The sequence below is a fragment of the Hylobates moloch genome, unplaced genomic scaffold, assembly GCF_009828535.3.
Source record: "Hylobates moloch isolate HMO894 unplaced genomic scaffold, HMol_V3 SCAFFOLD_2, whole genome shotgun sequence".
NCBI lineage: Eukaryota > Metazoa > Chordata > Mammalia > Primates > Hylobatidae > Hylobates > Hylobates moloch.
This window is the reverse complement of record NW_026652277.1, coordinates 32,262,178-32,289,524: the sequence shown is the minus strand read 5'-3', so window position 1 is coordinate 32,289,524 and position 27,347 is coordinate 32,262,178. Positions and strand designations below refer to the sequence as shown.

Genomic DNA, 27,347 nt, shown 5'->3' with positions numbered 1-27,347 from the left:
CTGGAATGTGTCAGTCAGAGCATTCATAGGGCTCATTTGTTTTGTTTCTCTTTGCTCATGGACCCCAGTTCAGCTCTTCTTCTTGTCTACTGTGTGCAATAGCCGTTTATTTTTCAAACTGTTTACAGTGAGATAGGCCTGGTCCCTGTTTTTAATTGTAACCTGGAGCATAATGCTTTCATCCCTTTTTATAGATAAGTAAACTGAGGCTTAGAGAGACTAAGTAGTTTAGAGATGGAGAACAGGGATTTGAGCATAGGTTGAAATTCAAATTTTTCCTATTTACTAGTTGTACAACCTTGGGCAAGTTATTTAACTATCTGCCTTGATTTTCATATCTTTATAAGGAGATGTTTCTGCTGCTGCTAATCGTATATAAGGAATAGTTTCTTACTATTACTGTGACGGTTAACTGAGATGGTGACTGTGAAGTTTCCTACACAGTTCCTGGCACATAGTGAATGTTGGATAGGGTGTTAACTAACTAATTGTATTGCCCATGATCACTTTGCTAGAATTTCTCTTTTTTTTAAAGGAAAATATGAGTTTAAATAGTCATATCTTCCTACTTATTTCTAAATGTCAGAATTCTTGTTCAGACTTGAAAACACTTTTAAACAGTTCTTGGAAGCTTTAAACTTATTCTTGGTGACCTTGGTAGAAGCTCTGACTTCAAATTCAGGAACGTAATATGGATGGCAAAATGAATATTTTCCCTTGTTTATCAAAATATTTTTTCTTTAACAAGTATTTAGAACAGAAAACAAGTATATTCAAGCCCAAAAGACAAAGTCTCTAGAAATTGGGGTAGAGTATACTCATTTATTGGAACATGAGAAGTCCTGTGTGTGTAGAGAAATTTTAAAGAAAAGATCAGGGGATAATCCATCCATTAAGAATACTCATTATAGGTTTAATTAATCACAATGATGGATATCTTTAACATTAGGCAATAATTGACAGTTTCATAGTGGTGAGACTATCGTCACTCAAAATACAACTTTTAAAGGTCATATTCACTTTTCTTTTCAACCTCATAAAATCTTGAATGACCACAAGTAGAGCTCAACAGAGAATAATCAGGCAAAAAATCAGGAATGTTCATCGTCGAAGGTTTGACTCTGTCCTCGGTTGATACTCATAAATTTAAATATGGTAGGTAGAAAAGAAATAACACACAGATTTGTCAACCATAAGTAATAGAATAGTTCAGTTCAGCAAGGGGAATTCAGAATTCTTTCTCTGCTGGCTGAGCCTGTATGTCAGCCAACAACATCTACTTAGTCTCAGGTGACAACAGTGCCAGTTAATTAGCTTTTGTCTCTGTTTTGACTATTGATAGACTTAAATTATATTCATATTATCATGCAAAACAAACACATAGAAAGTCTTGCCTCTGATCTAAATACAGGCACTTCTTTGTTGCAATGATGTTTGAACTGTACATCAGAATAAAAACTTACAGTAAGCCAGGCATACAAAGTAGATCATCTAAATCAGATAATTAAAACATATTTGATTAATGATAATTTTGGCTCGAAAACAAAATATCCTATCTCAACAGAAGTTTAAGTTGGTTTACGAAAATGCAGACCTTACCTTTGGGATTGATATAAAATGCCATGGACATCTCTGTAAACTTCTCAATCCTCCTTTGACCTTTTTGAAAGATTTAATCTTGTAGCTGTTAGATTAAAGCATATTCTTTGTGTACGCTTCTTGAACTAGAATAAATCTTATTCTTTTCTGACCATTAAAATTTTTCCCTCTTCCTAATTCTTGTAAACTCTTTTTAAACAATGCTCATGAAATGTAGAGAAAATGGTTTCTCTAGGATCCAAAATAACATATTACTTATAATTTAAATTGCAGAAGAGTTCATTTCTTTGCAATATGCTGTATGTAACATGGCTTTTGCTGAAGAGCTCAGTAAATTATCTAGGGGTGCTGGGACTTTTCTTTCTTTCTTTCTTTTTTTTTTTTTTTTTTTGAGACAGAGTCTTGCTGTGTCGCCCAGGCTGGAGTGCAATGGTGCCATCTCAGCTCACTGCAACCTCTGTCTTCTGGGTTCAAGCGATTCACGTGCCTCAGGCTCCAGAGTAGCTGGGACTACAGGCATGTGCCACCACACCAGGCTAATTTTTGTATTTTCAGTAGATATGGGGTTTCAACAATGTTGGCCAGGCTTGTCTCGAACTCAGATTTTTTTTTTTTCTGAAGACAAATGCTCTCTGATTGGCATGCTCCAGTCACTGTCTCACCATTTAAAGACTTCTAGATTAGAATTAAGCATGGGCACAACAGCTCTAAAGTGAAAACATACATAGTGGAGATCCCTGCCTTCTTCTCTCCTCTCTTCCTTTCCTTTCTTTCTTTTTTTTTTTTTTCTACTTCCTATCCTTCTCAAAGAGACACAAGTCAGAAATATAGATAGGCTTATGCTTGCTTGGTGTCCTTGATTATAAATAGTCCAAACAGCAGGAAGCTAAAATCAAGGTGATTATATAACTCCTGAAGATGGAAGTTGTCAAAATACATCACAACAAAACAAATTTTAAAAGGCTATTTTAAATACAAGATTCCATCTTCACTAAACTGCCCCTTAGATCACTAAGATAATTTAGCATCAAAATCAGCTTAGATAATCATAGGCTAAAAAGCTGCCACCAGCAGCAGCTTATTAGTTCCAAAGCTTTCCAAAAAACCTCACCCAACTTGACACTTTGATCTCATGTGTCAAAAAAGTGGTCAAGGTTGATCAGTTAGCTTTTAACAGAAGAATTTGCTCCTGATGAAGTGGCAGCTATAATCATATGGTATTTTTAGAATGGTGATATAATGAAAAATAATATCATAATTATGTATTTATGAAGTGTTGATTTTCTACAAACTAGAGGTTTAGCAATGATTGCTAGAACAAATAATTACATTTCTAAAAGAAATAAAAAATGCATGAAGATAACATCAATCAAATGAGTTAATGAATAATCATGATCCTATTATCTTAATGAATGCAGTATAGTGTTATAAATGCCCTTACACTTACATCTTCATCACACAGTATGAATGACAAATGGAAAGACCAAAGAACTGATAATTTACTGTCCCCCTAACAGAGTCTGATATGTGAATCCTATGTCCCTTTCTCACTTATTACAGATGCCTTTCATTAGTGAGTTCATGTATTCTAATAATCCATCCAAAAATATTCATGATTATGGGAAGACAATAACATTGCCATTTTCACAGTCATGTTATAGTATTTTTAGCATATTGAGTACAGTAATTGTTTATTGAAAGTAACACGAAAACAGGAATAAAATACTTACATGTACAAAGTAGCATGGTATGATTTCTACCTAATATTTAATAATACACCTGCAAATTTTCCCTGCATTAACATAGTGGTAAACAATAAATACTAACAGTAGGTAATATAAGAACACTGAGAAAAGTAGGAAAGTCTTCATGGATAAAAATTCTTGGCCCAGAAAACTTTAAACATTAAGGAAAGGCGTGCCTATCAGCAAGCCCACCTCCTGGGCTGTCAGATTCACTGCTCACAAATTCCCCTCCTAAAATTCCTTTTCCTAGGAACGCTCCTATAAATGGAGTAATGGAATTTTTAAATGTGAGAGGACAGGAGAGCCCTGGGGTTCTTTTTGATTCTATCAAATTATTGCATGTCAGTTGGACATCACTTTACTGGGATGGACGACTGGTACAGGCCAGCAGCAGGTATGGAAGTCGGGATTGATTCTGCAGGACTTTCTCCTTTTCCACCCTTGGTGCATAGAAGCTGAAGATTAAGCCTGTGAGCAACAACAACAACAACAACAACAAAGTTCAGATTCTAAGAAAGCGAAGAAGAAATAGAGATGCTGGGGGAGTCCATCTCTTAGTAAGAAATGGTTGTCACTAGCTCCATTTTTTCCACCTAGTAGAATCACTTGACTGTCTCTCAAGCACTTCAAACTTGACATATCTGAAAAGAAAAGCACGTTTTCTTTCCCAAACCTGTTCCCCTCACTTCACAATCTCAATCTTTGGTATTTCCCCATGATGCATTCAGGCACCCAGGCTGGGAGTGTAGGTATTGTCTATAGTCCTATTCTTCCTCATTCCCCATTGGCCACATCCAGTCAATCACCACATCATGAAATTTTTAACCTCCAGACATTTTTCTCTATTCTATTCTGCTTCTTCATCTTTCTCCATACTGCGGCTCCCTAGCTTAAGCCTTTATCTTTTTCCAGTGGAGTATTGCAATAGCCTCTGACTTCTCTGCTTCTGGTCGTGCTCTTCTTGAATGAGTCTTCCACATTAAACACACACTGGTATCTATCAAGCACAAATCTCATATTCCTCTTCTAATTAAAGTCCTTAACCGTACCCTATCACTAATGGGATACAGTTCAAGATCTGTTGCTTGAGGTGACAATGTGAGTAATTAAGAAATTTATGGGCAACTTTAAAGCTTTGCTGCTGTCTACTCATCAGGGAGTAGAATGAATAGGCATCAGAAGAAAGAATGAATGAATACCATTTGCCACTTCTTCATAGGAAAGATAGCCAAGCCTTTGGTTTAGTATTTTGCATTTTTCTCTGCAGTGCAGGAACAACTTTCAGTATTAGGCTATAAAAGAGCAAGAGATGGAGACTTCTGTGTCCCAAGTAGGAAAATGGCAGTGGCCCAAACTGGCAGAGATTAGGTGGTGGTGTGTTGCTGATGGCAGTGTTGGTGGTTTGCTAGGTTCTGGGGTGAGCATGATATGGTGTGTGTGGTGGGGTGTGGGGAGTGGTACTAGTGGCGGAGACCTGTAACCAACTCTTTCCTGGTTTGGTTGGTGAAGGCAAGTCCTTTGATAGGGATGGCTGAACTATTGCTTTACATGGGGGAAAGCTGGACGTTGGCTGCCATGGCCTGCGGGTAGCAGCTACAGGTATCCATGTCAAGTCTTAGGATAAGGAAAGGATTGTAGAACAGGATATCCGTGACTTCTTCCCAGAGTATTTGTGGCTGCTAGGTGGTGGAGCACATGCTAGAGCATGGTGTAGCTTAAGTACCATGATTAGAAGGATGATTGCAGACAAGGCCTCTCCTTTAATTATTGAACTAGTTTTTTAGGCATATTTTATATCCAAGGTCAAGTGAGGGGTTCCTCAGAATGATAAATGACTTCTTTTTTAGTTTTTATCTTCTTTTTTTAAAACTTTTATTTTAGGTTCATGGGTATATGTATACAGGTTTGTTATATAGGGAAACTGCATGTCATGAGGTTTTTTTGTACAGATTGCTTTACCCATGTAATAAGCATAGTATTTTTTCAATCCTCACCCTCCTCCCACCCTCTACCCTCAAGAAGTCCCTGGTGTCTGTTGTTCCCTTCTTTGTGGATAAAGGACTTTTGATGTCATTAGTGAATGAAGAAAGTTAGTACTTCATTCTAGCCTCGTGCAGTCCTTCATGATTTACCTTGTGAAACAAGGCTTCCTGTGATCTAGTACTCTTTACTTCTTAAGCCTTGTTTCCCAACCAGAGGTCAACGCTTCTCAAGCCTTTTATAGTGAAGGACAATGTTGGTTTCTAACAATATCTAATCAGCTACAAACAGACATTTTAAAAAAATACAATAACATGAATGTTGCAGCAGTATCAGATTGCTATAACAACTTTTAAAGTTTTATGATTTCTTTCGTATACCATTCAGTTTCACAATTCTTTTCCTGTTTGTACATGCTATTCCCTGTGCCTGGAAAATCTTTCCTCTCTTCACCTAGGCCACTTTTTTTTTTTTCTCATTCTGTAAGTTTTAGCTCAAATACCATCTCTAAGAAATTTGCCATTAAACTTCACGGTATCATATCTGTCTTTACATAACACTATGTTATCATTTACTATATTATACTAAAATTATTTTTCTTATGTGTGTTTCTTTCCACTTCTATAAGCTCCTTGAGAACTGCAACCATGACAAACCCTCTTTATATCTGGGCTAGTACTTGACAAGGAGTAAGATCTCAGTCACTTTTTGTTCAACTGAGCCATACTCCTCCATAGATGAGTTTACAAGTGAAGTCAAGAGTTTGTAGCATAGTTCAACTGATAAACATCTGCATTTGTGCTAATAGGATAATGCTCATGATTGATACTGTTTCAATTATTTTCTCAAAGATCAGCGACCTAAATAAGAGCAAACTCTAGTTTCATCAGCATGCATTTCACATTGACAATCTTTCTCAAAAAATAAATCTTGCTTCATTAATGATTCTTTACGTCCATACCAATATCAGTCTTTGCTTTTTTTTACAACATTATAATCCCTCTAAAATTAGTGTGTTGGCTTCAATAATAATGGTACAGGACTGAATAGTCACTGAATCTCTTACAACCTAAATTTTCATATATTTGTGGTTTTTATAAGGAATAAATGGCTATTTTATAATAAGATTTCATGATAGGTTTCTTTAACACTACTGACAACAATTTATAAATGATCAGAATGGCCATAGGAGAAATGATCATTTTGTCTTGGTTTTATAGATGTGGAACCCAGTGTAGAGCATTATTAAGAAATTCATTCAGGGTTATAAAGTATGATCATAATATACAGTTGGACTTCCATATCTGTGGGTTCTATGTCCACAGATTCAACCAGATGTGAATTAAAAATATTCAGAAACAGTAAAAATGAACAATACATTAATAAAAAATAATACAAATCAAAATATAGTATAACAACTATTTATATAGCGTTTACATTGTATTAGGTATTACAAGTAATCTAGAGATAGTTTAAAGTACTACATGAAAGAATTCGTGTAGGTTATATGCAAATACTATGCAGTTTTATTTACATCAGGGACTTCAACAACCACAGATTTTGGTATCTCCAGGCCTTTTGAAATCAATCTTCCACCTCCGTGAATACAGAGAGGCAACTGTAAATCTCCTTTATTTATGATGTTTTCCTTTTAGCTTGTGTTATTTCATTTTAAAATGAAAGAAAAATAATTTAAAAACATGTTAAGCTCTTCTGGAAGTTCACAAAGATACTCTTAGATTATCAGGGCACCATTTAGAAAATTACAGAAGTACCAGGGAATTGTATCTTGGAGAAAAATGGAAATAGCTAACAATCCACGTTGCTGAGAGTCTGTGGGAACGGACTTTCATCCAAGCTACCAGACTTTCTAACACACATTTCTTCACTGGTCTGAAACCCCCTTCACTCTTCAGTCTTCCAAGGTGTCTTGGAACAGAAGGAAGATGAGACCTACTGGTGAGGGAGCAACCAGGCAGCAGCAGATTCTTCCTTGACAACAGTGCAGAGTTGATCATAGAATAGTTAAATGGCTATCTGTTCAATTCTAAAATTGTTGTTTTTCCCTTTTAATTTTATATCTTAGACATGCTTTCATGTTATTAAAAATTATTTCAAGAATTATTTTTACTCATTATATAATGTCATTGTGCAAAGTATAATTTATTTTATAATTTCCATATCATTAAAAATTTAAGCTGCTTCTACATATTTGCTACCACTTTCGTACATGATTTCATGCTCCCACGAGGTAAAGCTTTGCAGAAGGCAAGGTTTGTACCTCATAAATGTTTCAAAATTCCTGTCTGCCCTGCCGAATCACATTAAACATAATACTGTGCACAAAATAGATGATCAATATACGAAGCAACAAGCATTAAATATATCTAAAATCTTGTTTTGATATGGAAATTTTTAACATAGATTATTTCTGTATTACTGTTTGCTGTTGCACGAGGGTTCAAGACTTTTTAACTTCTTTCCTGAAATCTTCTAGGTTTGATGAATTCATTTCTGTATATTCTGAATCTCCAAGTTGATATCTAATTTCAAGTTGACAACCTAGACAGTAGTTACTCTTTGGTTATTAAATTCAAAGTACAGTGATAGAAATATCTTAAAGAAAAAAGTGAGACAGACAATAGAATTGAAAGATGTCAAACTTGTTTCTTCTCATTACTTTCTGATCTTTACTCTTCAGAACGTCATTATATAATTCCAAAATTACAAAGAGGAGCAATAAAAGTTATTTAGCTTTTCAAATCAAAAGCCTTGGAATCTGAAGCTAGGAATATTTTTTAAAGTACAAAAATGGAAAGGAATGAGAGTTGAACAAAAATTACTTTTATTAAGCTGGTTCGAAGATCAACACTGTTCCTTGCCTTCTATACACCTTTTCTTTCTTCTTTTTTTCCAACTACAGAAGACTTGCTTTCTCCAAGTTGGACAATTAGTTACTAATATTTGAGCATTTTGGTAATTTAAAAAACAGCCCTTTACTAGCTACTGGGTTGCAAAGCAACCATAGCAAGTAGGAAGGAAGGTTTCCATATATCAGCTAGGGCTGGACAACGTATCTCATCCTCAGCTTCTCAAACTTTGCACCTGAAAGTGTCCATTGCATAGGATGGACCAACTCCCAGATTCCTTTTTTTCCTTTAAAACTTTTATTTTAGTTTCAAGGGGTACATCTGGAGGTTGGTTACATGGACAATTGCATGTCATAGGGGTTTGGCGTTCAGACAATTTTGTCACCCAGGTAATTAGCATAATACCAAATAGGTAGTTTCTCAATACTCATTCTCATTCTACCCTCTCACTTCAAGTAGGTCCTGGTGTCTATTGTTCCCTGCTTTGTGCATTCAGTGCTTGGCACCCCATTAGAAATGAGAAGATACAGTATTTGGTTTTCTGCTTTTCCGTAACTTCACTTAGAATAATGGATTCCAGGTTCATCCATGTTGTTGCAAAAGAAACAATCTGGCTCTCTTATATGGCTGCATAGTATTCCATAGTGTATGCGTACCACATTTTCTTTATCTAGTCCACCACTGATGGTCATCTAGGTTGGTGGGCATCTGGGTTCATTCCATGTCTCTTATTGTAAAGAGTGCTGTGATGAACATACATGTGCATGTGATTTGGTAGTAAAACAATTTGTATTTCTTTGATCTATATCTAGTAATGGGACTGCTGGGTTGAATGGTAGTTCTATTTTAAGTTCTTTGAGAAATCTCCAGGTTGTTTCCACAGTGATTGAAGTAATTTACATTCTCACTAGCAGTGTATAAGCATTCCCTTTTCTCTACAACCTGGCCAGCATCTGTGACTTCTTGACTTTTTAATGGTCCCATTCTGACTGATATGAGATGGCATCTCATTATGGTTTTGATTTGCATTTCCCAAATGATTAGTGATATTAGGCACTTTTGCATATGCTTGTTGGCCCTGTGTATGTCTTCTTTTGAGAAGTGTGCATTCATGTCCTTTGCCCATTTTTTAATGGGGTTTTTTTTACTCTTTCATTTGTTTAAGTTCCTTGTAGATTCTGGATATTATGCCTTTCTCAGATGCATAGTTCGTGAATATTTTCTCCCATTTTGTAAGTCATCTGTTTACTCTGTTGATAGTTTCTTAGGCTGTGCAGAAGCTCTTTAGTTTAGCTAGGTCTTGTTAGTTTTTGTTTTTGTTGCAATTGCTTTTGAAGTCTTCCTCATGAAGACTGATGCCCAGAATGGTATTTCCTAGCTATTCTTCTAGGGATTTTATAGTTTCTGTTTTACATTCAAGTCTTTAATCCATCTTAGTTGATTTTTGTATATGATAAAAGGTAAGGATCCAGTTTTAATCTTCTGCCTATGGCTAGCCATTTATCCCAGCACTATTCCTTGAATAGAAAGTCCTTTCCCCATTGCTTGTTATTGTCAGCTTTGTTGAAGATGACATGGTTATACGTGTGTGGCATTATTTCAGAGTTCTCTAACTTGTTTCATTGATCTATGTGTCTGTTTTTGTACCAGTATCTTACTGTACTAGTTACTGTAGACTTGTAGTATCATTTGTCATACTGTACTAGTTACTGTAGCCTCGTAGTATCATTTGAAGTTGTATGTGTGTGGCATTATTTCGGTATTCTCTAACTTGCTTCATTGATCTATGTGCCTGTTTTTGTACCAGTATCATACAGTACTAGTTACTGTAACCTTGTAGTATCATTTGAAGTTGGGTAATGTAATGCCTCCAGCTTTGTTCTTTTTGCTTAGGATTGCTTTAGCTATTTGGGCTCTCTTTTGGATCCAGATGAATTTCAGAATAGCTTTTTTCTAATTCTGTGAAAAATGTCACTGGTAGTTTGATAGAGAATAACATTGATTCTGTAGATTGCTTCGAAGAGTATGGCCTTTTTTAACAATATTGATTCTTCCAATCCATGAGCATGGAATATTTTTCCATTGGTTCATGTCATTTCTGATTTCTTTTGACAGTGTTTTGTACTTCTCATTATAGAGATCTTTTGCCTCCCTGGTTAACGATATTCCTAGGTATTTTATTCTTTTCGTGGCTCCCGTGAATGGGATTGCATCCTTGATTTGTCTCTCAGCTTGGATGTTGTTGGTGTATAGAAATGCTACTGAATTTTGTACATTGATTTTGTATCCCAAAACTTTGCTGAAGTTGTTTATCAGAGCTAGGAGCCTTTGGGAAGAGATTATGGGGTTTTCTAGGTATAGAATCATATAATATATGAAGACAGGTAGTTTGACTTCTTCTCTTCCTATTTGAATGCCTTTTATTTCTTCTCTTGACTGACTGTCCTGGCTACAACTCCCAGTACCATGTGAATATGAGTGGTGAGAGTGGGCATCCATGTTTTGTTACAGTTTTCCCAGGAACGCTTTCAGATGCTTTTTCCCATTCAGTCTGATGTTGGTTACGGGTTTGTTATAGATGGATCTTATCATTTTGAGGTATGTTTCTTCAATGCCTAGATTTTTGAGGGTTTTTAACATGAAAAGATGTTAAATTTTATCACAAGCCTTTTCTGACTGCATTTATTAAGATGATCATGCAATTTTTGTTTTGAGTTCTGTTTTTGTAATGAATTACACTTATTGATTTGTGTATGTTGAATCAACCTTGCATCTCAGGATAAAGCTTTCTTGATCATGGTGGATTGGCTTTATGACATGCTTCTGGGTTCAGTTTACTAGTATTTTGTTGAGAACTTTTGCATCTATGTGCATCAGAGATATTGGCCTGAAGTTTTCTTTGTTCATTGTGTTTCTGGAGGTTTCATGGTATCAGTGTGATGTTAGCCACATAGAAAGAGTTAGGGAGGAGTTTCTTCTCAATTTTTTGGAACTGATCCAGTAGGATGGGTACCAGCTCTTCCTTACACATCTGGTAGAATTCAGCTGTGAATCTGTCTGGTCCAGGGCTTTTTCTGGTTGGTAGGTATTTTCTGTTACTGATTCAATTTTGGAATGCATTATTGGTCTGTTCAGGGTTTCAATTTATTCCTGGTTCAATTTTGGGAGGTTGTATTTTTCCAGGAATTTATCTATTTCTTTTAGGTTTTCTGGTTTGGGTACATAGAGATGTTTGTAATAGTCTCTAGATTTTTTGTTTGTTTGTTTGTTTGTTTTTTGTATTTCTGTGGGGTCAGTGGTAATATCCACTATCATTTCTGATAGTGTTTATTTAGATCTTCTCTCTTTTTTCTTTTTTAGTCTAGCTAACAGTCTATCAGTCTTATTTATTCTTCCAAAAGACAAACTTTTGGTTTTGTTGATCTTTTGCATAGTTATTATCATCTCCGTTTCACTCAATTCATCTCTGATTTTGGTTGTTTTTCTTTTGCTAGCTGTGGGATTAGTTTGTTCTTATTTGTTTAGTTCCTCTAGGTGTGATGTTAGATTGTCAATTTGAGATCTTTCTAATTGTTTGATGTGGACATTTAGTGCTACTAACTTTCATCTTAACACTATTGAGGCTGTATCTCAGAGATTCTGGTGTGTTGTATCTTTGCTTTCATTAGTTTTAAAGAACTTCATGATTTCTGCTTTAATTTCATTGTTTACACAAAAGTCATTCAGGAGCAGCTTGTTTAATTTCCGTTTAATTGTAGGGTTTTTAAAAATCTTCTTGGTATTGATTTCTATTCTTATTGTGCTGTGGTCTGAGAATGTGGTTGGTATGATTTTGGCTTTTTTAAAATTACTGAGAATTGTTTTCTGGCTGAGCATGAGTCAATTTTAGAGTATGTGTCATGCATGGATGAGAAGGATTTACATTCTGCTTTTGTCGAGTGGACTTTTCTGTAGATGCATGTTAGTTCTATTTTGTCAATTGTCAAATGTAGGTCCCAAACATCTTTGTTAGTAATCTGTCTTGATGATCTCTCCAATATCATCAGTGGAGTCTTGAAATCTACTATTATTGTGTGGTTACCTAAGTCTCTCTGTAAGACTAAAATAATTTGTTTTATAAATGTAGGTGCTCTAGTGTTGGGTGCATAAATTTAGGATAGTTAAGTCTTTTTGTTGAGTTGAACGCTTTATCACTGCCTTTCTTTGTCCTTTTTGATCATTTTTGGTTTAAAGTCTGTTTTGTCTGAAATAAGAATAGCAACCCCTGCTCTTTTTTGTTTGTTTGTTTTCTATTTGCTTGATAAATCTTTCTCCATCCCTTTACTCTGAGCCTATACGTGTCCTTGAATGTGAGATGAGTCTCTTCAAGACAGCATACATTTGGGTCTTGCTTCTTTATCCAATTTGCCACTTTATTCCTTTTAAGTGGAGAGTTTAGCCCACTACCATTCAAGGTTAATATTAATATGTGTGGATTTGATCCTGTCATTCTATTGTTACCTGGCGTTATGTAGACATGATTGTGTTTTCGCTTTATAGCGTCAATATGTACTTTAGTGTGTTTTTGTAGTAGCCGGTAATGGTCCTTCATTTCCGTATTCAGTACGCCCTATGAAACTCTTGAAAAGCAGGTCTGGTGGTAATGAATTCCCTTAGTACTTGCTTGTCTGAAAAGGATTTTATTTCTCCTTTGCTTATGGGGTCTATTTTGGCTGGATATGAAATTCTTTGTTGGAATTTCTTTTCTTTAAGGATGCTGAATATAGGCCCCCAGTCTCTTCTGGCTTGAAGAGTTTTGGCTGAAAGGTCCAGTGTTAGCCACTGATGGGGTACCCTTTGTAGGTGACCTGCCCAATCTCCCTAGCTACCTTTAATATTTTTCTTATTTTTCTTTTCACATTGACCTTGGAGGATCTGATGACTGCGTGTCTTGGGGATGGGTGTCTTACATAGTATCTTGCCGGGGTTCTCTGAATTTCCTGAATTTGAATATCAACCTCTCTAGCTAAGTGGGGGACATTTTCATGGACAATATCCTCAAATATGTTTTCCAAATTGCTTGCTTTCTCTCCCTGTCTTTCAGGAATGCCAGTGAGTCATAAGTTTTGTCTCTTTACGTAATCTCGTGTTTCTTGGAGATTTGTTCATTTTTGAAAATTCTATTTTCTTTGTTTTTATCTGACTATGTTAATGTGAAGAACTAGTCTTTGAGTTCTGAGATTCTTTCCTTGACTTGGTCTATTCTGCTGTTAATACTTCTGATGCGTTATGAAATTCTTGTGGTGAGTTTTTCAGCTCTATCAAATCAGTATTGTTCTTTCTTAAAATGGCTATTTCATCTTTCATTCCTTGTATAGTTTTATTGAATTCCTTAGATTTCTTGGAATGGGTTTCAATCTTCTGATTCTCAATGATCTTCATTGCCATCCAGATTCTGAATTCTATTTCTGTAATTTCATCCATTTTATTCTGGTTAAGAATCACTGCAGAGCAGCTAGTTCAGTCATTTGGAGGTAAGGAAGCAATTTGGCTTTTGGAGTTTCAGGAGTTCTTCAACTGGTTCTTTCTCACCTATGTGGGCTGATGTTTCTTTAATTGCAGTGTAATTTGAGTATAGTCAGTTGGTTTCATTTCTGTATGTTTTCAGAGGGCTGAGGCTTTGTGCAGGGTCTTTATTTGCAGTTGAGTTCTTGTCTTTGGTTTTACAGAGGAGTATATTACCAAAGTATTTTTGGTGTTGAAGTTTGGTTTGCAATTCAATAGATGGTGCTTAAACATAATGGCTGATAGATAGGCTCTTACCCAGCCATGCAGCCCCTCTGTGTTTCCTCACATTTGTAGCCATGCTCCCCGTCAGTGCTCTGAGAGTGTGTGATCCTCTCCCACTCAAGTGCTGGTCATAGATCTCAGCTTAGCACTCCCAGACTGTGCACTGCAGGCCTGAGACAAGCTTAGGATTTTTTCTCTATCCCCAGCTTGGTGGCAGCAGGGGCAGGGACCTTGGCATGCCACTCAGAGCCACTGCCAATTAGAATAATCAGCTGGGGAAAGGTGGTTGTATTGCAGGCCCAAGCTGGGGGATCATGACTGGTGAAGAGCAGGAGGGCAGGGGAAGGCAGTCTTGCCTCGTTTTCCGTAGGGCACTGCAGCATGCTGGACATTCACAAATTCCAAGATTCCTAATCCAGCCCTAATTACCGGCTAGAGAGGGATAGAATTCTGATACTGACACATATGTTTGGATGGCACTCCTCTGTCTCTGTCTTCTGCTACTGGCCAGACAAGCATAGCAGGCACCATTTGTTCTACAAGAAATTTCTGAGTGTCTGTAACAGCACAGTGTTAGTAGTTAGGCAGTAGACATAGGCAATGAATACAGTATTTCTCATCTTGGACACTTTACCTAGAGTGACTACCATTGTGGTCAGGCCAATTGTGGACATGTATTTATTTTATTTTATTTTATTTTTTATTGTTAGTTGCCAAAGGGCAGATTCTTCTGCAAGTTTTATAAAACCTCAAAAGCTAAGTGGCAGCACTCAATCAATACTTCTTGTAACAATTAAATTAAAGTCAGAAGAGCATTTCCTTACTCCGTTATAGGAAAGTAAAAGGCAATCCCATACCAACTGGGAGAGTTAATTCCAAAGCAGGTTTAACACTGGCCTGAGCTGTTTACTAAAATAAGAAATGTACCTGCCTTGAACTTACTCCTGGTCTTGACATGGAACATACTTTTAAGAAATTTCCATTTTTTATTGATTCACAATTATTGTAGTAAGATTGATCATTTGTATCTGGTTTTGTCAAGATATCTGGAGGGCTCTGTCGCTTGCTGGTTATACAGCAAGACTATGTCTACATGACCAGCTGGGTAAAAGGAAACCTGGCTGAAACTGAATTTTAGGTCATCTTGTTGGAGGTGTTTTTTCCACACATCCATGGTTTCTGGACCCAGAGAGAAAATGTATTCTGTTATGGTCCTTACAGAGAGAGGGCAATTGGACCCTTCACTTAGCTTCTGTGAACCCATTTCCCTGAGCCAGCCTATGGCTGTGATATACATCTTTACTTTAATGCAGTTTCTATATTTTATCATTTTCTTGTGATAAACTGCAAATTTGCAAGCACTGTCACTTGAATCCTGCCAGTCTTTGTTAGCAACAGAAGCATAAGTGCCACAGTTAGTCTGTGCTTACTGACCTAGGTAGGCAGACTGAATTTACAAGGAAACATTAACAACAGGCAGAAAGCGCAAATTGCATCATTCCTTAGATAGGCAAGAGAATTGGCAAATCATCTACAACCACCAGGTCATTCAGGTTTTGGCAATTTTTGTTAGAGTTTGTTTTTAGACAAATGGACAATGATCATTGCACTGACACAAACCATTAACTTTTCAGCTTTTGAAATTCTTTAAAAACAATCTAAGCTGCACCAGGCTCACAAAACAGATATTAATGATTGTCTCTGTGAATGAAATTGGGAAACTTACATAATTATTGCCTAGGTGTGGAGAGAATTCCTCAAGCTGTCAGTTCTTGGTTTTTCCTTGTGCAGAGTGTTCACCTGAGAACAGAAGATGTGTTTTGATCTATAAGCTCAGAGACTGAGTAAGGATGAAAATCAAGTTTCCTAGCTTTTTTCTATTTTTCAAGGAAAGTTCAACTTTCCTGCAAGAATGTCATTAGAGCCACCATTTGCCTCTTGGTATTGTCTAGAAATTAGTCACCAAAATATATGAGCTTTTCCCAGACATCATCTGTTTTCACTTCAAAGTAGCAATATGAAGTCCTGGGTGGGATAGGTCAGGGGGCAGTGGGGGCGGGAGATGTGAGCTGGGAGATGATAACATTAGAGAAACCCTGGGGAATGAGTATTGATTTTTGCTTGTTACATGAGCTGGCTCTGCCTAAGCAAGCCCATGTCATGTATTTAAAGTGCCATTTTATCAGGAAGACATTCTAGGGTCCTTCTGTTTAAATAATTCAGTGAGGGTTTTGTGAAAATGAATTTATAGGCCAATATGAACACTTGGGTGATACACAGAGCAGCGCAAGTGCCATTACTCAAGATCCCAGTGCTATTCCACCATCCAATATACAGAGAAATATTAACCTAGGATGGTGGCAAGCTGAGAGGCCCCAAGTATTCTTCACATGCCACTGGATTCATGACCAATATATTTCGCATTACTTGTGTCCTTCAGGTAGAATCGAGTATCAACATCAGTCTCACAATATAAAAGCAATATAGGTCAAAATCTCCAGCTTTTAGAATAACTCTCATCATTTTGCTCCAGCTTTTATCTGCCAGTTGTTAGGAAATCTGTCCTCTGGGGACTCTGAGGATGTCACCTGTTACTTGTACCATCACAGCAATAATAAATAGTGCCAGAGAGCTCTGAGGAGAACAAATTCAAGACTCCTCTTCAAGATCTCCTTTGCTTCTATCCTCTGAGAAATGTTGGGCGTAGTTCTGCAGCACCCCCAGCACCTGCTCCAAGGCAATCTTTTGCTAACTACTGTTCGTTTTGCAAAAGACACAGCACCTGCTTGGAACCCATGGCTATGAAGTACTGGAATGAGAAGTAAATAAGATAAATATTGATTCATCCCCTAGCATCTGCCAGAAGTCATGCAAAGCAAGTCATTGAAAATCTTTACAATTCTTAATATTCTTCCTCAAGGTCTGTCTAATGCACAGACTAGAAATTTTGAGAAAAATTTAATAACAATATGATATCAGTAACAAGAATAATGATATTTACAGTAAAAGAAAACAACCCACACACATATCTAGTGAAAAAAAAAAAAACATCCAGAGGGAAATATATCAAATGCCAGTAGTGGTTGCATGAAGGTTGTTTCATGGGTAGTTTTAAATTCTTTTATATTCTCTGATTTTTTCTATTTTTCATTATGCATACTCTGGTCAAATATTAAAATGGTAGTTTCAGCCATGAGGAAATATTATAAGGCAGTAATATATGTTAATTTGCCAAATTAACAACATGTTAAGATGAGGAAAAGACCATTTGCAGTTGAAACAGTCAAGGAAACTTTCGTGGAAATGCAGAGAATGAGACAAATATTGAAGGGCTGAGGACAGAAGAGGATTCTACATATGGCTTTATAAATCTGTGAATGTTTTGTCCATTTTTACTCTGTGGTTCATTTTTTGTTGTTAATGAACTTTTATTTGTAAAAATAAATAAGCAAACAAAGATGACTATGCACTTAATGAGTAATTGCCATAGCATACTAATTAGTTAGTTTGCTAATGACATATTAATCAGATGTAATTACCATTAGAGGGGGAATTGTATGTGACAAAGGAGAGCAAGAGACTCTCTCCTCCTTCTAGAAAGCTGGGTTCAGAGAGAGACAGGGGACACGGAAGGGAATGAATGAAGTCTGAGAAACATGCATTATTATTGTATATCAAGTGCTTTCAAAACTGAGCTAAAGAAGGCAGGCACATCATGGAAAGTGTTGCAGACATCCTAAGGTGTTTGAACTTAATCTTAGATTATTACTTATCAGAGTCTTCTAAGCAGAGGAATATTCTAATGAATTCAGATCTGATTTTTCTTACTCTAAATGGTTCAAAATCAACCGATGCCTTGAAGCTAAGTTTAGTGATACAATGTTTTTCTTCTTCCATAGAGTCATATATTTCTAATTTCAAGGTTTTTCTTTATAATTTATATGACCTGACATATTAAAAGTGAGATAATGTGTATTAAATGTCTGAGATGACATAAATAAGAATCACCTTTAAAACACATGTCACACATACATTTTTTAGTCAATCATGGTGATGTTTAACCTGACAAGATCACTTACTAAAGCTGATAAGTAGCTTATATGTTCTTATAAAGGACTCCTTGATCTGCAACATTTGATGCTCATTTTTTTCCTGAAAGCATCTTCTTGTTATACCCTAGTAAGTTTTCTCTTTTACATTTAAGAGAGTTCCAAATTTAAACATGTATGAGTTACAATTTCAGCAGAAGACCTTATTCAATGAAGAATATATTTAAAGGAAGCAGGGTATATGGATGGATGAACATCAACCATATTACTTACTCCGTGACCTAATTGAAAAAGAGGGATTTGGGGTCAAAGAACTCTCTTCCCAGGAGAAAATGACCAGAACTTTAACTGTGGCTCATTGAGGTTTCTAGAAAACCAGAAGATTTGGCATCCACTGGCATTTTCCCTAAAAGTGGGTTGCTGCAGAGGGCTGTTTCCTTGGAAACATTGTTTATTGGCCTGTATCATAGTAAAAAGTCCAGGGTTTCTATACTGAAGTAATGACAGATTCAAATAATTTTTATGATCACTGAAGCTCAAATTTCATTGTTTTACCCATCTATGCTCATTAATTAACACTGTATTTCTTAGGTCTTGAAACAAATAAAGTAAATTGTAACAGTCATCAATTCTGAGTAGCTGGTGGTCAGATATTTGTTCTATCAATTGTTTTCTGTATTTTAAAAATTTCTAAAAATTTTTATATAGGCAGCAGTAGAAAAATTGAGTTAAGCTTGTGAACTTATATCAAACCTAACCATTTAAGTTTTTTTTTTCTACTTATTTTTTAGGAAAGATGTCAGTATTAGGCAAGAGAAGTTACTGAAGTAAAAATAATTTTAGTAATGTAACTTCTCTTGAGTGGAGTGAGCATAGTGTTATAAAGAAAAGATATTTGAATACATTTTGAAATGCAGTGGGAAGAAATTTGTTTGCTAGTGTTTGGGGAGCCACCAAGTTCTGTTAATGATAGACTTTAATAAAAATTGTGGTAGCACAAGGAGCATTTGGATAGCATTATATTTTAGATGATAAATTCTGGGCTACTGAAGTCTACTCTGAATCATCAATTTCAGTGTTTCCCTACCACCAGATATTTTCCATGGTAATCATCTGGGTTGCCCTTTGAATGGTTATTTTGCTAAAAGCAATATAATTTCTAAATTGAAGTTGGCAGAAATAAAAGTACCTGAGAATATATCTTACTATTTCCATGATAGTGTCTCCCTCTTAGACTTGTGACCTGACAAGTTATTTTTGAAGAAAAGGAAGTTAGGTGGGCTAAGGGTCTATTTAACTAGTCTGCCACTGTCTATTCCACTTACTGCTATGGTCACCACGAGAGTGGGAGAGAGCCTACATAGAATTTTCCCCAGGCCTTAGAGTCTGCTATTACATTTGCAACCAACAAACACAAGGTTCTCTGAGGTTTTCCCCCTGCTGGAAGTCATGATTCTAGTGTCAGTTGTCCCATTTCTTTGGCAGAAATGGGTGGTAGAAAACTGATCCCAGTGCCCTCCTCACAAGGAGAGCCAGGAGCTTCTACGCAGAGTACTTCCAGGTATGTTTAGCACCCTAACTCACCACTTGGAGAGCCAACATGACTGCAGAGTGTTTGGAGTATGTGTGATGCCTGCTTGCAAGCCACAGGCAGATTCTGAGGTCTTTTCTTGATAAATCATGTAGTCAGGCTTATGATCTCTCATGTGCTTACTCAGGACTGGTTCACGTTTAGCCTGCTTGAGCACTTTTTTTTTTTTTTTTGCCCTTTTCCCTGACCTGGTAGAATAGGCCTGGCTACTTAGTAAAGGCTGGTGAATAGCCAGGAGAAAACTGTGAGTGGCTTCTAACCACTCTATGGGTACATTTTGCTTCTTTGCCCCCTTCAGATGGTTCCTCCTGAGAGAAAGTATAGTATGGGAATAAAGGAAATATGTATATTAAAGAGTGGAAGAGATGCAAGAGCAAAGGAGATCTCTCCTAAAATAAGATGGTTCATGTGAGGGATTTCAGCATTCCTGTGCAGGCTTCAGCTGTTCTTGCTCTTCAACTCTTCTGTTTGCCTCTTGCCGTTTGTTCTAGTTTGAATTTATACATGAAATTGAGAACACTTTCAGCCTTTAGTATCTTGCTCTTGATTTGGGACAATATTTATAGTTTTCTGTTTTACAAAATTATTTTGAGCCACCAGAAATATTTATAATATAGCTTATTCAAGTGGGGAATTGGATATTGTCAATGTATTAATGTAACATGATATTTAAATTAGACCCACATGGTTTTTTATATTTTTATTTATTTATTTTTTTAATGAAGTCTCACTCCTCTGTCACCTGGGCTGGAGTGCCATGGCACGATCTTGCAGCTTCCACCCCCTGGGTTCCAGCATTTCTCCTGCCTCAGCCTCCAGGGTAGCTGGGATTACAGGCATGCGCCACCATGCCCAGCTAATTTTTGTATTTTTTAGTAGTGACAGAGTTTCACCATGTTGGCCAGGCTGGTCTTGAACTCCTGACCTCAAGTCATCTGCCCGCCTCAGCCTCCCAAAGTGCTGGGATTACAGGCATGAGCCACAGCTCCTGGCCAGATTATTTTATAAAACTAATAATTGTTTTTAATTGATCTGTTTTGTGATGTCAATGGTTTAAATGTCTGATCTACTCAAAACAAAGAAAAATCCATGATTTTAATTTTGAAAAGCTATCTAGCATCACATTTTTTCATTGTTCTCGACACAAATCATACCTATATTTTGAAAGACTTTTACAATTCCAATCAAATGAATATACCTAAGAAACTGGAAAAATTCACATTATATCAATAGAATATTATATTTTACCTTTATGGAGAGGCTCAATTAAATGTATATAAATGATATAAAACATGATTTACATTTTAACTGATGACCAGTTTTTTTGCCTTTTTGACCATATGTGACTACATAGCCAGCACCAAAATGAAACAAAACAACAGCAATAATTTAAAAACTTGTTAACAAATTTTGTGATCTTTCTGCCACTGCTGCAGAATAGGAAATGCCTCCAGCCATCTACACATCCACACATCTATAGAAAGCAACCTCTAAAGGCCACATAGTCCAATAATCTTATCAAATTGGTAAGATTTTTCTTTCCTTCATGGGAGAATTTTACATTTATTGACAGTAATTGGCTATTTCTAAAGAAGTTAGGCCTTTTGTTTATGTTTCACATGAACAAAATCCAAGGTTATAGTTAGATTCTAAAATAACTAATTTTCATCTAATCAACTTGTCTGGAAACTTACCAGACTCATGAGAAATTGTCTTAACGGTAAGAAGCTTCACGCTCTCTTTATCAGACTGAGGTCTATTTGAAACAAAAAACATTAAATTAACACCACAGTAATCAGCATTGTATGTTTGTGAAAGTATTGTGACACAAACAGAATGACGAAGATACATATGCATATATATATATATCTTTCCATGGCAAGAACTTTGTCTTTTCACATACAAATACACAAATACTTTTTAGCAATTTTTACTTTTTCTGGAATCAAGCCAATAAACCCCTGCTACTCTCTTATAGAGGTGATTGTCAGATAAATTAAAAATTAGTTTGAGTTGTGTGAAACACTTGGCACAAGGTCCATATTGCATATGTCTCCAATTCTGAATTATGGAGAGGAAGACATAGAAATGTTTACAAGCCTTTTGAGCTTATGCTGAATTCTGGAGATATTCCTTTTCATGAAGTCCTGAGATACTGTAGTACAGTATCTGAACTACCTATTTTAATCAAGAGTTCTCATCTATCCAAAAGAGTTTCAAACTCTAATTATTTTCTTTGGACATCTCAGGAGTCTCCAAGACATATGAATAGTAATGTAGCATTATTTCTAAAGTTTACAACCTTATGAAACATAAAAACACTTATATAAAGGTAGACCACAAATTCCTGTCAACAAGGAAAACAGGGTTTGTTTTGACATGAAAAACAATTCATCATGTCTCTTTGCAGCGCCTTGGTTGTTACTGTTGCCTGGATTGCTAAAATCTGCTTTATTTTAATCAAGTCAAAGTAAAACAGCCATCTACCTTAAAGGCACTGAGAACTGGCTCGAGGTAGAAGCACAATTTTCCCTGTGATAAACATATTAAAAATTTCACTGGGAAACTATTTAAAAACTCTAGGTGTTTTTTTCTATGATATTTTCCCTCATAATTATATTCATTCTTCTACTTTTCCATTTCATCTTTTTATTTCCCATTTTACCATTCTAAGATTAAACATGATCTTACATTTGGAATTTCTCTGTTAAATGAGAGAGCTCTGACAAATAGTCAAAGCCAATATGTAGATTTTCTACCCTTTAGAAAATAATCCAAAAAAGTTTAAGTAGAGTAACAATAATTTTCACTATGTAAATGGTAGGGTCTAAACAAAAGATGATATGGGCTTACTTACTGATCATTTCCATTTTCTGGTGTGCCTAGGAGAAGAAGGAGTTGTTATTAGAGTTGCAAAGAAGTTGGCTACCAAAAATTTGAGCGAGCCCCTCTAACCCCCTCACCTGCCGCCCACTCTTTTCTATGCAGAGATGTTTCTAAGCCATTTTAAAATATTTTAATTTTCCCCTTGCCAAGCCATTTCCTCAGGTATGGTTAATACTTATCCTGGCACTCATGGGATAGTCCTAATTAGGTCAACTCTACTAAACTTAGCTCTGGACTAATCTTGATCTTGCAGTTTTATATCACTATGCGAAATTACTGTTCATTGTTGAATATCCCACGGACAACAGAAAGTGTCTGTTTATTTCAGTATCTCTGAAAAAATTCTATTAAAAGTATTGAAGGTTTTATGCCAGAGAATTGAAGTTTTGACTTTCCTTTATACATTGTTCTTTTCTGGGACACAAATCACTGTGTTTGTGGTGAGCTACAATGTAGATACTATATCTAATTGTATCTTAAACCCAGTGATTCAGCCTCTCAAAAGAGCCCTTCAAAATGTCACAGAGGCTACTAGCTGCAACTAATCTTTTGTTCTCTTTGCCAGGCTGCTTCACAACTGTCTGGTAGAAAACACCTGGGGTTTAGAGTGAGCTCTCAGAATGATTCATTCTGCACAAAGATATGGCCTCTCTGGAGTGAATGTTGGTGATCACATCTTGTATTAATCTATGGCCAATCAGGCCAACTGTTTAATGTGATTGAATAAGGTTCCCCTTGTTGTGCTCCTTTGCTCTGGTTTTATTCCATTGCTACTCAGCTTCTGTTTCTTAGATTCCCTTTCATATCTAATCTAAATCTTGTCATTGAATATGCCCTTTGAATATAATTCTCCTGGCTTTGACTATCCTTGCTTTATAAAGACCTTAACTTCCACTAATATTTTGGCGGCTTCTATTTCTGTCATCTTGGTTAAGATATCCCATCATAGCTCTTAATCCCTAGGATTTAACCCATGGCGCCATATGCTGCTCACCAATTAGACTTAACCTATCTTTGCCCCATCAGTAAGGTTTTAACAGTATTTTTTGATTCCTATGTGCCATAAACAATATCATCTTTGATGCTAATAGCCCTGTTTTAAAATGAGTTGATTTTTTTTAATTTATAATTTTTGTGGGTACATAGTAGGTATAGATATTTATGGGGTATAAGAGAGATTTTGATATAGACATGCAATGCATAACAATCACATCATGGCAGTGGTGTATCCATCCCCTCAAGTATCCTTTGTGTTACAAACAGTCCAGCTATATTCATTGAGTTATTTCAAAATGTATCATTGTTTATTATTAACTATAGTTGCCCTGTTGTGCTGTCAAATACTAGGTTTTGTCCATACTTCATATATTTTTGTACCCATTAAACATCTCCACTTCCCCTCCACTACCCTTCCCAGCTTCTGGTAGCCATCCTTCTACTCTCTAGCTCCATGAGTTCAATTGTTGCAACTTTTTAGCTTCCAGAAATAAAAACATGGGAACTTTGTCTTTCTGTGCCTGACTTATTTCACTTAAAGTAATGACTTCTAGTTCCATCCATGTTGTTGCAAATGACAGGATCTCATTCTTTTTCATGACCATTGAATGGACATCACTGAGTATGAGCACCACATTTTCATTATCTATTCATCTGTTGATGGACACTTAGGTTGCTTCCAAATCTTGGCTATTGTGAACAGTGCTGAAACAAATGTGGGAATGCAGGTATTTCTTTGATATACTGATTTCCTGTGTTAAGCGTATATACCCAGCAGTAGGATTGCTGGATCATACAGTTGCAGTATTTTTAGTTTTTTTGAGGAACCTCCAAGCTGTTCTCCTTAGTGGTTGTACTAATTTACATTTCCACCCACAGTGTAAGGTTTCCCTTTTCTCCGCATTCTCTCCAGCAAAATGTATTGAGATTTTTACATGCCTGTTTAAATGTTTTTTCCCTAGGAAACTATAGCGATAGTCTCATTAGCAGATAGATGCAAGCCATCTATCTGCATATATACCATTCTTATTCGGTTAAAGCTCAGTCCACTGTCAACCTTGTCCAGATAAGCTTCATTTCTTATTGAAATCTCTGATTCATGTTGTCTTCTGCAGAGCAGAATGGGTTTACTAATTTCCCAAACTAGATAAAGTCTCTCCCACATACTTGAAGAGTGATTAACTGCAGATATTTAATGGTGCTAAATTAATGATAACAGTGCTGTAAATTGTGTCTCAAAAACAAAGTTAACAATAACCAAAAAGATTTGGCTAATTGTACAATTGCCAAACTTGACGTTAAAATACTCATGTCTTCAGAACAGCTATCCATAGTGGTAGGAATTTTACACATCCGTGGAAGCCTCTTTAATAGAAAATGTTAACTTTTCAAATAATGTATTCTTAAATCTTCCTATGTAAAGTAATTTTTAGTATAGCATATTTTTACAAATAAATTTAGCACTATAATTTTTACCTATCCTGTATACTCAACACTCACAGGCTTCAATTTGGATAGCCGATTTCCAGTAAAAGATAGGATTGTTAGGTAGTTCAGAAGCTTAGAGAAATTAAACAGACTTATAAAAATGCTGTTTCCCCTCTGAAAACTGAACAAGGAGACATGTTTCAGACATTAAGAAGTTTATTCACTGATTCCCAAAGGAAAAGGCATTGATTTGTTTTTACTTTTCACCAAGAGCTAAAATGAACTCTCTTGTTTTGGTCTCCTAGCTTCTCTTGGTACTGCCGCGATCATACTACAACTGTCCATGCAATGCATGGTCAGCAGGTGGCTTTAGGGATAGCATTCATTAGTGTCCTGAGGGGCATATTGTCCATGAGGTAAACAAAGCATAATGCAGCTTATATTCCTTATAAAAATAATTGCTTTTTACCATTTAACAGTTTATGAGACTTAGGTAGATTTTTTTAGTGACATATTTAGAATTAAAGTGGGGAAGGAGAATTCTATTTACTGTACATTTAAAAATGTAACTCAATAAGCATATAGTAAGGGCCTGCTATATATTCTGTACCATGCAATGTAAACAATATGTGATTTGTGACTTGGAAGGGTTGCCTGACTTTCAAGAGAGGTAGGCACGTGGAGAAATAAGAAACTGTACTATGGTATGATAAATGATATAATCCAAATCTGCAGTATTACAATTAAAGGCAGAATTCATTCCGCTTGAAGAAGTGGTGTGTTATAAAAAGAAACAGTAAATTAGCGTTTGAGTTGAGTCCTAATGGGTAAGTTGGAGATTAGGTGTGTTATGAAAGGTAAGAGGTGGGCTGGATATTCCAGAAGGAATAGTATGGATGAGGGCATGGATACATGCTACTGCATTATACGACCAGGGCTGGGCTGTGAAGTGGAAAGATAGTTTGGAATTAAGGTAACATGACAGCTGAGCCATGGGAGTTGAAGGGGTATTTAGGTGAAGGTTGAGTAAAGAAGAAGCAAGTTTCCTGGAATAGAAAAAAGACTGAGTAAAGACTAAAAGAAATCAGAATTTAGTTAACAATAATTTATCAGTATTAGTTCACTAATTGTGACAAACATACCATCAGATCTTAATAAGGGAATGAGGGAAACTATGTGTGGTGACTCCCTGTACTATCTTTGCAACTTCCCTGTAACTCTAAGTCTACTCTAAAATAGAAAGTTTATTTTAAAAAGGATAAAAAATATAACATGGTCATGGAAGATACTTTTGTTGGGTGTGTCTCCCAGGAGGGAAATTAGTCACAGAACATTTTTTGACATTATGGGCCCCTGAGCTGAATTCTTAGCAATCCCTCTCTTTATTTTCTGTTACATAGAAATGGAGTTAATCTTTACCATAGACAAGGTATGTCATTTTTATGCCCTCTTTACTACCATATTCCCCTGACCACCCACAAAATGTGGGCTCTTTTATTAAAAAGAATTTTCCCATATTTGATAATATCTACTAACAGTATTTAATTCCCATTCTGCAATTCACTGGCATTCAGTGGGTGTCTGTGACCTTCGTCCTTTGTTTCTGTGACCAGGAAATACGACATTGCATTTCCTTCTATAACTCTTCTCTCCCTTTAAGAATTTAAAATCAAGTTTAAACTGAGCATATATTCATTATTCTTTCAGGAAAACAAAACAAAACACTGTTACCTACCCGGATCTGCCTTCCAGCACATTCGGTACAAACTCACCAGAACAAATACTGAAAGTGTTACTACAATCAAAGCAATAACCACCGGCAAAATAATATCTAAAAAGAATTGGAGACATTGTCAATTAGAGTGGCTACTGAATTTCACAGGGATAGTTTGGTAAGTGAGCAAAAGCATGAAAGCATGAGTACTTCCTTTCTTCTTTAAATATCATTCTATTAAAAACATTATATTTTAGGCAAAGGTTCCTCTGATTCGTGGGGTTTGCTCTAGTTGTCATCTTTGACATAACCACTTGATGTCAGTCTTGTAACCTTTCTGAAACAAAATTCCAACCTTGAGAGAGAGTGCCCCCATCTTCCTGGAGACTGAAGAAGTGGGGAGATGGGAGACTAGAGAAGCAGAAGATGTACTCTAGATTATAATTAAATCCACATTCACTCATTACATTTTTTAGTACTTTATAATGAAGTTACCAAAATATATATAACCCAACTGGGATTGCTTTAGTCCTAATGCTGGCTTTCTAAAACACTCACAAATTTCTTTCTATAATAATATCTTAAAACTAGAAAAGGCATAAAATAATGTAAGTAGATATCACAGTGAAGATGATTCTTGAAAATGAACATGATTCAAGAGAGATATGTGTATGTGTGTCTGTTTGGGGGAGGGATGTTGCTGCAGTAACTTAGGTGAGT

At 36.1% G+C, this 27,347-nt stretch overlaps 1 protein-coding gene across 2 annotated transcripts in view; it reads right to left on the bottom strand.

The window, feature by feature from the left end:
• Positions 1 to 810: 810 nt before the first annotated feature.
• The window catches only part of EMCN (endomucin), a 128,841-nt gene continuing 102,304 nt past the window's right edge, over positions 811 to 27,347 (bottom strand). For both annotated transcript variants that reach the window (XM_032178492.2, XM_032178573.2), the window contains 5 exons: positions 26,649 to 26,744; positions 22,461 to 22,485; positions 21,298 to 21,359; positions 15,690 to 15,763; positions 811 to 3,812 (listed from right to left, as the gene is read on the bottom strand). In XM_032178492.2, the coding sequence (XP_032034383.1) occupies positions 15,729 to 15,763; positions 21,298 to 21,359; positions 22,461 to 22,485; positions 26,649 to 26,744 (218 nt within the window). In that variant the 3' untranslated portion in view covers positions 811 to 3,812; positions 15,690 to 15,728. The remainder of the gene's footprint in view (positions 3,813 to 15,689; positions 15,764 to 21,297; positions 21,360 to 22,460; positions 22,486 to 26,648; positions 26,745 to 27,347) is intronic.